The 12,332-nt window shown below is 38.6% G+C and overlaps 1 protein-coding gene across 8 annotated transcripts in view; it reads left to right on the top strand.

Moving 5' to 3' along the window:
* The window catches only part of RALGPS2 (Ral GEF with PH domain and SH3 binding motif 2), a 110,517-nt gene extending 101,593 nt beyond the window's left edge, over positions 1-8,924 (top strand). For all 8 annotated transcript variants that reach the window (XM_048943812.1, XM_048943815.1, XM_048943808.1 and 5 more), the window contains 3 exons: positions 3,734-3,839; positions 4,961-5,052; positions 7,263-8,924. In XM_048943812.1, the coding sequence (XP_048799769.1) occupies positions 3,734-3,839; positions 4,961-5,052; positions 7,263-7,292 (228 nt within the window). In that variant the 3' untranslated portion in view covers positions 7,293-8,924. The remainder of the gene's footprint in view (positions 1-3,733; positions 3,840-4,960; positions 5,053-7,262) is intronic.
* Positions 8,925-12,332: the final 3,408 nt, after the last annotated feature.

Below are 12,332 nucleotides of genomic sequence, written 5' to 3'. Positions count from 1 at the left end.
CTAGCTGTCCATATTAAATGGACTAAAGGAATGATGCTGTCTACTTGGAAGCAGGTTTCTTTTTCTAAGATTGATACACTGAGATTTACCTAGCTAAAATATTCTGGATATTTACCATTGTCATGTAAACGTCCGTCCTCGCAACTTCCTCGCCCAAGGTTTGGTGATGTGGAAGGGAATGCTGGAAACAAACAATAGTTAGTCTGCTATATGGAAGCTCCTGGCTGGAGCTCTCGTGGCACATATGTCTTGATTACAGGCATGCTTTTGACTGTCCTGCTACTATTGCCTTAGGCAACTGAGACTGAGGACTTGGAATGCACTGACAGTGAAAGCAGTTCCAAGCTTAAAGTAGCCAACCTCTTTGGAAAATTACCTCATAAAAATGGCATGTGATCTTGCAAAATGGGCAAGAAATCACCTTCCTTTTAAACACAGGCAAGGCTGTTGTTCTCACTTCTGTGGTCAAAGGCAAAAGAGTATTCCAGCATGCTGTAGATATGCATCTACTCTAAAGGATACTGTAGATATCTGGATGAGACAAATTTTCTTGTGTTGCATCTTCTAAGACAGACTAATAAATATAATGACCTTTGTATTTTAAAGAAGGAGGAGGTTTCAGTTGTTACTACAGTATTGGAAAACTGTCCTTACTGAACATTTGGGCTTCAGAGCCCAGAGGATGAGGTACAGGAGAAGCTCAGAGGAATATTTGTAAGAAGCTGAAAGCTTAGTGGTAGCAACAAAGACACATCTGTGATCAAACCAGTAGTTGCACAGCTTTAGAAGAGGACAACCGTAAAAATAGACAACTTAAAATCAGTATTAAAGAAAGTATTCTCCTGGAGAAATGTGAGTACATCCATCAAAAGCTGTTAATAATGATTGAGATGGAAAAATCTAGCCAGTTTCTGTGACAACATAGCATGCATGAGAGATTTTTCCATGTTTGTAGGTATTTGGAAAAGCAACAGAGACTTTCTGAGCCTTCACTCAAGAATAAACTGCTGTTCATTCCAAGCCTTCCCCTGCATTTTGTATTCAGCATTATGCCTGTTTATTGGCACTTTGGAAAAATTGTTATTTGCTGCTTAGAGGCTAAGGGAGTGATTTGAATATTAGCTCAACAGGAGATTGAATTTTTGATTTGAAGATTTAAGTCAAAATACTTCTGGGCAGAACTGCAGCAGCACATCTAGTTCTGTGAAGCCTTACACTAGAGCTATGGTTTTCTGTGCTTATCATTAGAGTTTTGTTCCAGTGGCGTGTATAAAAAATAAAGCTGAAGGACCGTGAACATTAAATCACAATGAAGCTTTCATTCCCTTCACATTAACAAAGCAAACTTGCTGTTAGCGTGGCTCCATGCATCAGTGGAGAATGAACTGCCTTGGGGGAGCTATGTAAACATGCAATACAAAGCCAGCAGTGCGAAGGAATGGGAAACTGACGTGTGCTTCACGTGATGATGGATTGATGCTAGCAGGAAATGCTTTCCTTGTGTGGAGCTTTTTACTTTCCAGAGAGGCATTGTGATTAACTTACTGTTTGGAAAGTGCTGAGCACTCTTGAGATGGCAGTGAGAATGAAAGAAGCAAGCTCTGGCAGTTTCAGGCATGTGATCTTTTTGCATATTGCAGGCCTATTGAAACATACGACTGAGAAGGGAAGGAGCAAATGTGTCATTTCACATGGCCCTCTAGAAATGGATGCAGTTAGTTCTTAGTGGCACAGATTTCCACTTAGGTGAAACTAACCTGCTAATGCTTTGTAAGACTACTTGAAGTTTGCTTTTGCAAATCCCTGTTTAGTGTAAGTTGCCATCTTATTTTTCAGGGCAGTGTCTTGAGTCCATAAGTTCTGAATGTATATGGAAAGAAATTGTTATCCAGCTGCACGTATAATGATACAGCTATGTAATTTACTGCTAAATCTCATGAGCTTACCAAACACATCTATCTCCCAGAAGCAGTAGAATGACTTAAAACTTCAGTGTATGTGGTTCTACAGATTTTCTAAGGAACGATCTTTTCCCACAGTTTTAAGTACCACAGTGGTATCAAAAGAAGCCATCCATGTGAAGTGTAGCAGGCAAGGCTCTTGGAAGAACAGTCTTTACCCCTTTTACACTTAAGCTATCTGTTCAAACATCCGTTCAAAGTTTCCAAGTGTTGTTTCCACTGATGTTTAAATAGTTGAGCTGAACATGACTGATAGGAGCTTGTTATGGAATGGTTCCTGCAAGTGTCACTATGGCAACATAATGATGAGAGTACATAAATGCTGTGTTTGGAAGATAGAGGGCGGACTCTTAAATTATTTTGTACTTGGTTGAAATACTTTTCATGTTTCAAGTATTGACCTAACATTTGTTCATTTGAAGTTCTAATGTTTTTTAAACTGTGGCTTTAAATTCAGGTTTAAAATGTAGGGTGTTGGACAAGTCCCAGGTAGGTGAGCATAACTAGACATTATAGTGAGTGTGATACTCTCAAACTAATCAGCAGAAATGATTACTTTTGCTAATGTTCCTTTTTTACTGGATTTGTAATAGTTAAACAGTATTATTTCTAAAATGGAACAGAAGAGATTTGATGGTTAATGCTGTAAGTCTGCTATGAGACATTAATATGAAAAGTATTCTAGAATTATAAATTCGTTTTAGTAACTGAAAATATCCTTGAAATAATTTTAGCTGTATGGCTTCTGAAAATACCTGTAAAATGATTAAAGAGATGACCAAATTACTTTGCTAATGAAGAGGTTAGAACAGGGATTTCACAAAGCCAGGACAAAGATGCATCTGATTGCAAACTGCATAGAGTAGAGGTGGACCTTATGGGCACAGTGGAGAGATTAAGTATTGCAGAGGGGAGAAGTGCAAGGACTTACTGCAACATCTGTGGTGGGCACATGAATGTAGGAGGAGGAGATCTGTCAACTGAAGACTTGAGGGAAACTGAGTGAATTATAGATACTGAAGAGAGAAGGAGCATCTGAGCAAGCCATGGGAAGTGAATTGTGAGGGTCTACTAATAAGAAGAAGACCAGGAAGAAAGAAGCTGAAAATGGCCAAGGTGGGATTTAATGGGCAGGTTGCCTGGAACTGAGAAGTAGAAAATAATATTGCCCAGTTGGGTGGAAAGGAGAGCAGAATAAAGAAGTTGTAAAGAGAGGGAGTAGCGTAGGAGACATAGTTGTCGTGCTTAAATAGGGAGGTACAAACTATGTCAATGTTTGGGTGATAACTTAGACAGGAAAACCCCATCATTCTGGATATCTTGTCTATAAAAATGACTTATTTACAGGAATATACGTGCTCACTTTGAGTAGTTGTGGCACTGAGTAGTTACATTTTTCTTTATTAACAATGGAGGGGACTAACTTTGCATTTTTAGTGCATTTTTTAATGATGGTATATTCACACACAAGCAGAAAGATGGTGAGGAATGCTGTGGTATTCATACAGTGTGGTTTAGATATTGGGTGCCTGGTTTGATGGATTGTGATATTCCTTAAAGCATCCTTTGATTTTAGTTTGCTGCGTTAAGTTCTGTTTTCATGAATTCCATGTAAAATTAAATTTATTTAAAGTGCTGGGCTTCCTCTGATGATAGTCTTTTGTCTACAGCAGTGACACTGAGAGGAAGTGTTCTTCTGAATGCTTGTTCTATGCAGTTGGTCAGTCTGGCTAAGGCTTTATGCTACTTTACATCTCTGCTTGTATTTTCAGTTCAAATCCACCCCGAGCAAGAATGTGTCAGTCGTGGGCTGGATGGTGATGATGGCAGACGACCCTGAACATCCAGATCTCTTCTTATTGACAGATTCTGAGAAAGGTAGGCAGCACTCACACCACGAGCACAGTGGTTCCAAGAACAAACGCCGATTTTGCTGAGGTTCACCTGTGTACCTTAGTCTTCATTGTGTTCTAAGTAGTGTCCAAAGTAACAACTTGTGTTTTTATTTTAAGTATTCATCTTCATTCTTTCAAACTGTATTTAGTTCAGTTTTTCAGAGACATTTTCACGTACATGAAAATGTAAGTAGCTATGAAAAGAGTTTGCTATTCCACTAACACCAGATGCTTGACCAGGCCCCTCTCCCCTCCAAATGAAAAACAAACCACAAAACAAAACAGCTATTCAAATGCAGTGCCATTGCCAGGAAAAACAGTAAAATTCACTATTTTGCACTGAGAAGCCAGAGGGGGGAAAAAAAAAAAAGGAAAAAAAAATTCCTTTATTCCATCGTAGTGAGTGCCCTGGTTTCAGTTTAAACTGAATAAAATGTTATTTTTCTATAACTGTGCTCAAAGAGCATTATTACGAGCAGTTGTGATAAAGGAGTTTGACATTCCTCATTTTATTTACCTTCAGTCTGAGTACATTTTATTTCTGAGTGTCTGTTCTAGTTTAAGGTTATCAGCTTAAACTCAGCAACAGCAATGTGAAAAGCTTTTGTAATATTTGGCCTTTCTGAATTCAGGTAAGCACTGTCTGACATGAGATACTGAAAATAATAGTCTATCATCTCAATGTATTTGGGAATAATTTTCAAAGATTATTAAATGAAGCTTTCTGGAGCGCATTTCTGCGCTGTCCTGCGCTTAATGAAAATAATGTGATGATATACCAAGTTGAAATAATGGCACTGAACAAAAATGTGTCTTTGTTACATAATTCTGAGAAACGTTTTGTTGTTTTTCTGGCTGAGACTGGTGTTAGTTGAAATCTACAGTGTGCAAAAGGAAGACAGACAAGCTATGACTTCTTGCACTACGTCAAACAATTGTTTAAGCTGCTCCATGTATGGCAGTCAAGGTGTAAAGTTGCAAGAACCTTTTGCTATTACATGTTTTCATAGCGTTCAAATTTGGTTCTTTGACTGTAGACGAGATTTAAATGCAGTATTTGTTGTGTTTCCTAAGGTTTTTTTTCCCCTTATCGTTCTCACTTAGGAAATTCATACAAATTTCAAGCTGGAAATAGAATGAATGCGATGCTCTGGTTTAAACACCTGAGTGCTGCCTGCCAAAGCAACAGACAACAGGTGAGAACAAGATGTTGACAAAGAAATAACAGCTGTTAAAAGCTCAGATCTGACTGAGCTTCCAAAGGGCCAAGCTGTAATTGATTGCTTCACATGAACAGCAATCTTCTCCAACCGGTCTGGACATTGATTTCACCTGCTTATTGACTTGGTTTAGCTTTTGTGTTTGACTCCTTGAAAATGAATCCTCAGAGCTTCTGTTGTGATGAAGAAAAGTCTTAAGGCTACCATAGAGCAATTTGGAAAGTTGGGAAATGGAAGAAATACTGACAAATCTCAGTCTCCGACACAGTATTTTTGTCACTGCCCGTTTACAGATGGCAGTCCCATAGTTATGCTGACTGTGTGTATTACTAAAACTTAAAAATTATTTATGTTCTGAGTATATTTAAAAGACTTTGGAAACAAAAATGGAATTCTCTTTGAATCAAAAAAGAAGAAAGGACTACTCTTCAAGCCCTGTTAAATTCTGTTCACATATACATTGATAGTGACTTTTTCATCAGCATAAGTGCATCTTTAAGTTAACGCTCTTTTCTTCAAATTCCTTTCTTTCTGTTGGGTTCCTGAAGCACTGCTGAACTTTTCTGCTTCTACATGGCTACGCTTAAGAATAAGGGGGAACTAAAGACCTTTCCAAATCCTTCTGTGTATTCTTGTTCAGCTCTGACACAAGTCTAAGGAATAAGGAGGGCTGCAGAAATGTCTGAGACAGTGCAAAGGAGTGAAAATTGTGTTCCTGGCTGGAGAAGGTGGAAATAGTAGCCGGTAGTGGCAAGCAGTTTGCAAGAGTGTGGTGACTGCCAGACAGGCTCCAAAACTGCCTGCTGGTGACAACTTTTATTCAGTAAGGCTTAACAATTCTATTCAATGCAAACTCGTCTAAAGCATTCTGCTCATGGCTTATGCAAAAGTGGCCAGCCTTGGGGCCTCTGGGGCCTGGGGAAAACATGATGTAGGTTTTAAAAGGGGAGGAAGAAAAGAGAAGAGTCATGGAAGAAAAAAAAAACAAAAAAACACAAAACTAGCTCTAAAAGACCAACAGCCTCAGTTACTGTTATGTGTTGCATACTTTGTTTTCTGGTATGTCTGAATGCGGTTGTACAGCAAGCATTTTTGCAGCATTAGCTACTCCTAATGAGTCTCCCACAGAAGAAGCAGATCTTCCTGCAAGCATTAGGCAATAAAGATTGGTTAATAAGCAAAAACTTAGTGTTCAAAAAACCTTTTGGAAGAAAAAAAAATCCTTTAAATTATTTCTCTTGATCTTGATTTTACCCCTGAGCTGTGCTTTCCCTAGAGAGGAGCCTTACAGATCTATTTAAAGCAGATCTTTTCTTATTGAGGGTATGGCTGTGTAAGACAAGAGCATGGACGTCTACCAAATTGAAGAATATTGGGAACTATTTTATTGTATATGATTTTTAATTGTATGTAATGATTTTTAATGGTGTAGTTTTAACTCAGTTACCATTTCTGCTTCTGCAGGTAAATGCAAGGCAAGAAATAATCTGCTTCAAACCTGACCAGACTGTACATTTATTGACAGTCATCGGGAATGCAGTGGCTCTTTAGTGCCCTGAGTAAACAGCATTTATTGCTTTCAGGCAAATTCCCGATAAGGAGAAATTGGGGACTTAAGCTGTGTAATGCAGGCTACCTTTAATATTCATGAAAGGGAGTGATGTCTGCATCTCACGTTCAGGCTTCCTGTGGGAAAAGCCCAGCCAAGTGTTTATGCCTTGTGTTTGTAAATTAGCCCTAAAAATGCTGGAGGGCCTACATCAGTCACTGACCTGTGCCAAGTATTTCCTAGCTCGTGGGACTCAAGTGAGAAGGTTCTGCTTGTGTAGCGCAGTCCTGAGATTTATCATGTTAAAGTTGTTTTGTCAACAACTCAAAATCTTAAATTTCATCAGCGTTAATAAGATCTAAGGCCATGTAAGAAAGTTGTAAACAGTTCAGTCGTTTAGTATTTTTGTGATTCCTGCATTTTCTACAGCTGTAAGTATGCTTCTAGTGTTTTATACTGACTGTATTAATGATGGTTGCATTCCCAGCTTTCTCCTCCCCCCCCCCCCCTTTTTTTTTTTTTTTTTGACAGAATGAGCATTAGGATGTGTATTTGAACAGGTTGAAGGTTTGTGAAACATTAGGGTGTAAGCAGCTGCTACCTAAGTAACATCAGCTATTTGTATTTTTGTTTTCAGGTTCCTGCCAACTTGATGACCTTTGAATAGCAGGCTAATTCAAAACACAACAGAAAAAAAAAAAAAGAACAATTTGAACCATCTCATAAATGAGAATGAGGTCCTGACAGAAAATGTGCCAGCTGCATTCTGTGCCAGAAGGGAGCCTGTCAGGCCGATCTCCTGAACTCTGGAGCCCTGAACAAAACACGTAATGGCTGGGGATTAGGGTCCCCCGAATGAAAAATGGAATTGCAACATGAATTGCCATGGACCATGCTTTGTTATATCCTCTGAACTGACCTGTGGAAACCACTGCCTTAAAGAGTGAAAGGAAAAACAACAGTGAAACACCAAATAGTGTGTGTGAAACTTCTGGCGGTGCTGTGCTTGAGTTAAATAGATTGTAGCTTGTTTGAGTTTCTTTTAACTTTGTACTAATTTTGAAAATAACTCACCTTTTTAGGTATTCTTAAGAAAGCAAGTAAACTGGTATTTAAGAGTTGTATCAAAAACTATGTATGAACTGGGTAAAAGAGGTGCTGCACACTCTAGAGATGATGTTGTTTGGACTATACCAGGAGTTCTCAATGGAAGCTTGTCCCAGGCACACTGAGCCTGGAGCAATGTTAATTCTCTCAGACCTACAAGTATATGAAACATAACAAATGCAAGTTTGAAGTAGCATTAAGCTTGCAAACTGTAGTACTGTATGGGAGCCACATTCCCTGTGAGCGGGCACAGACACACTAAGAATGCTTTTGGTGCGCTGTTACCTAATTCCTGGTTAGAGCATAGTTCACATGTTCCGGGTGCTTGGGGTGCGTGTGAAAGACAAAACTGAAAGCACTGTTGGCTCAGAACTGAGTGTTTTCTTCCCATTTGTTCCTACACCTCTGTCTCCTGCAGATGAAGGTTGAATGACAAAAAAAAATAACCAACAACCCAACATCTTGGTACAGTTCTTGGAGACGTTTTACTTCTCCGGGTGTCTGTTAATCAGCTAGGGACCACTGTCAGTGTATGGTGTTTCATAATATCACTTACAGTCTATATTTTAAAATTATAGAGGCACAATCTCAAGCTTTCATGATCTCATTTGGCAATAATTGATTTTACTATCTGTCTTGGTCAAAATATGACATTGTGTGGTATTGACAATGTAGCCTAAAGTAGACCTTACGTACAGAAGCTCTTTTGATGGTTGGACAAATAATTTATGAGGTGGGATAATACAAAGAGAAAAAAGGTATGGGACTGTCAAAGTTATATCCTTGACAGGAATAATTCTTGGTCACTGAAATTACTTTGAAAAATAATGTGATTGTAAAAAGGGAAACATGCTTTATACATGTGTTTTATGCATAAAAACTTTGATTCTTGCGTTGTTTGGGTTTCCTTGACATCACCTAGATAACATTTCCTGGATGATTAGTCTTCATTTAACCTTCCAAAACATGGTCTTTGTAAAGCAAGTAAACATTATCCAAAATATGACTCTAAGATATCAGAACTTTGAAGTCTGTGGAAAAATAGTAAATGTTTCATTGACGTTGTGGTTTAGTGGCCATAAATAAGCTTGCAGATTCCACCGTGAATACTCCTTTTTAAAGAGAAACAAACTACCTACCAGTTTGTGGCAGAGTTCTCTGACTGTGTAATAAAGTTTTCTACTAGTAGTGATTATTTTGAAAATGTACAGTTTGTTTCTTGCATCAGAGTAGAAGCCTATGAAGTCACATTTCATTCTCCCCAGAGTTAAATTAATCTCTTAACGGAAATGATTAATTGCTGAATGCTAGGAGGGAAAAAAATAGAGAAGGAGAATCCAGTCTCACAGTTAAAAACAAACGAAAAACCCGCACACTTGGTAATGTGGAGTTAAATGGCAATAGGCTGGATTGTGTTTCCAAAAATTGTTCTTGTGAATTGGCACTTGGTAGAAAGAAAACAGTGGAAGGATATTTCTGTCAGTGTTGCTCCGCAAGCAGTGTGGGAATTTGTGTCCCTCTGCAATTTTTTTTTTTCTGCTTTGGGGAATGAACAGTCTGTTCTGATCCTGAAGTCATGTATTGTGAAAAGGGGTTGCTTGTGCTGAATCCCTTTTCAATTCACACATCACCCAAGTTAACCCATGTTGGGTGTATGGTGAAGACGGCATCTTCGTAGCCAGCAGTGTTACTGTAGTAGACTTTGCACAACATCAGTTTTGCTTTTTCATTTTGAAAATTATTTAATGTGTGTTTTCTTCTCAGCAGCTGGATGGTTTTGGTTTTTTTTTTTAGCAATGTGTGTCCTTTTTTAAACACTGTGGATAACAGCCCGTGGATTTTGAATTTTTAAATAAGCTCTTATAGAGTCATTGCAGCGTAACTGTGTCTGCTCTTCTGTCAGCAAAAGGAAACATGCATCTGGGAGCCACAGCCTGACATCACACAGCTTTACTGAAGACAGAGCCAGGTCTGAAGGTGTCATTTATTATTGTTTTTCTTGTTTGTTCCAGCTGTTTTGAATTAGGCTTTTGTGGTAGGAGGATAGTGGGGAAAACAGTGCACAAATCATTGTTTAATGAGTTGTTGTTACCAGTTGTAATTGTCCTTACGCCTCCTGCTGTCTTTGGTTTCCTTCCCTCAGATAATGCTATTTTCTGTGGGAGAGATGGAATATTGTGGGAGTAGTTTCTTAAAATGTGTAGCTGGGATAATTGGAGTGATTAATGACAACACAGAAAGCATTATTGGCACTTGTTGCAGTGAGTAGTCCAGTACTTTCCTATGGTTGATCTCATGTTTGTTCAAGTAGTCTTACAGGGCAACACAGCTACTGAAATGTTACAGACTTTGACATACGTGGTGCTCAGGAAGAGGTGGTGGTTTGGTTCCCTGAGGGAAAATCTTCAGCTAAGCGTTGGAAAGATTTGTATGAGTCAAATACACTGTAAAGAACACAGTAATGTTTTTTGCTTTTGCTTTTTTTCTTCATGCTTTAAAAAAAGGTTAAAAACGTGCGTTTAAATCAGTGCTTAGAAAGAAGGAGCAGCAGTGAGGTCCTGTTATTCAGGTAAGACTGTTATCCAGACTATTTCAGTTAGTTAACAGTTTGTGTGTTTCCTAATGCTCTCTTTATTTTGTTAATGACTGATGGAGCTCTTCAGCTAGTATTTGTCACTTTAATTTCACAATATTTTGATTTGGAAATTAAAGGCATCCCTTACAGTTCCTTGATTGCAAGCATATGAATGAGAAGCACTCAGTGTAGATCCCTGTGGCCAGGCTTCCCGTGTACCTGTGAGTCACCTGCTGAGCACTCGCTGCTTTGTTAGCTACACTGACAGTCTTGGGGGGCACTGAACAATGGGGAACGTCGGGTTTGTGATACTGGTGCAGTGCTGTAGAAACCTACAATGCCCTTGGTACTGATTTTTTTATTACTTACTGCTGACTTTTCCCTTCCTAACTTCCTTTGCTAATTCTTACAAGTTTTTTCAAACCTGGCTTCTGTTTCAGTATTCTTTGACAGCAAGTAAGGAGATTCAGTTTTGAAAAACATTGATGATTTGAGTAAATAGAGCTCTTCCCATTTCATTTTGCAGGCATTTCGGGCCACAGGCATATTGCTCAAGCTGCTAAGATTCATGGAGTACTTAGGTACAAGTTGTGAACGTTAAAACTACAAACACTAAATGAATGCATGTAAATAATTAATGAGCTTTAGCACTCAGCTTTGAAATTATCTTACTGTTAGCTTTTTAAAATTACCTTTAAAATCATATTCTACGTGAGAAAGATGTGATAAGGAAGCTAACAGCAGACATTTTGCATCTCAGCAGCTTGCACACTGAGCAGCCCTCAGTTATGCCATTACAGCCTGTTGTTCCAGCCTGTAAAACTTGTTTGTAGGGATCATTCTCTTTTGAAAATGCTCGTGCTAATTTGTTGTGTATCAAAAGGAGGTGAGTGTTTGTGTTAAAGGAGGACTTTTGTCAGTGCCTTACAATTAACTTGGATACTGATCCTGTTCCTTCAGTGCTGAGAGTGCCACAGACTCGTGAGCTGTGCCATTAGTGTCACAGGGGGGGACGTTCCCTATTGTCACTGTTTCTGCAGAAGAGTTTAGCTGCTTTGGTGCAGTTTAGCTTGCTTTCAGTGTAAAATAGCTGTAGCTTGAGTTGCTGTAGTATTTCTTCTGCCATTGAACGGTCTCTCTTTAGGAGAAATGCATCAGTATTTGGTAGCTTGGGCTCGTGTGGCTTTTACCAGACGTAGCTCAGACTTCCTTGGAATTAATTTATTTTTATTTGGTATGTGTCTGAATGGATGTAGCAGTGGAGAAGGAAACCTGAAAAGGATTGTCTGAGTCATGGCCTGGAACATACGAGCTTAAGAGCTCACGTGTTTAGAAATGAGCATGCTTCTCTCTCCCATTTCTTTCAATTTAAACATTGAAGGGTGTAGTTATGAGAGGATTTATTTTTTAACAGGCTTTTTGTCAACATAAAAACTACGGAGAAAAATGTTTGTGGGAAGAGAAGGCTGAATAAATCCATCTGATTCTTTCATAATAGCCCGTAGGCTCAGTTATGTGTATTATGCTTCTAGTGCCAACATGAGGTAGAACTATTACTGAAACAACTGCTGCAGATTGTGTTAGTAGCAAGGCTTTATAGGCATCAGAAGGGGAAATGAAAGAATATGTTCTTCTTAGGGGATTAAATGTTACTTTTCTGTCTTCCTGCATCTTTGATTAAAAACAATGGCAGTTTACTGTGGTGTTAATGGATGTTGGAAAAGAAAGGATAGAATGAAGCTTTATCTTAGGCTTTCTAAACATCTTTGGAGATGGCAGAATGGTTGAGAAAAGACAAATCATTTAGGTTAGCTACTCGTATTGAAGAAAAGAGCTGACAAGTTGTCTTGAGGTTACGTTATTAAGAAAAAAGTAATTAACTGAAATTCCTGATGATGCTGGTCATGTGATTTTGGTTGTTAGCCTGATCATCCTCTTGAATTGCTTAAAGCATTGTGAATATTCCATTTCCCTTTTGTGTTTGCTTAGCATGTTATTTTTCTGTCTTTGGGTAAGTTCTGACCT

Source organism: Lagopus muta, chromosome 5, assembly GCF_023343835.1.
Source record: "Lagopus muta isolate bLagMut1 chromosome 5, bLagMut1 primary, whole genome shotgun sequence".
Lineage (NCBI taxonomy): Eukaryota > Metazoa > Chordata > Aves > Galliformes > Phasianidae > Lagopus > Lagopus muta.
This window is presented reverse-complemented; position numbering and strand designations above follow the sequence as displayed.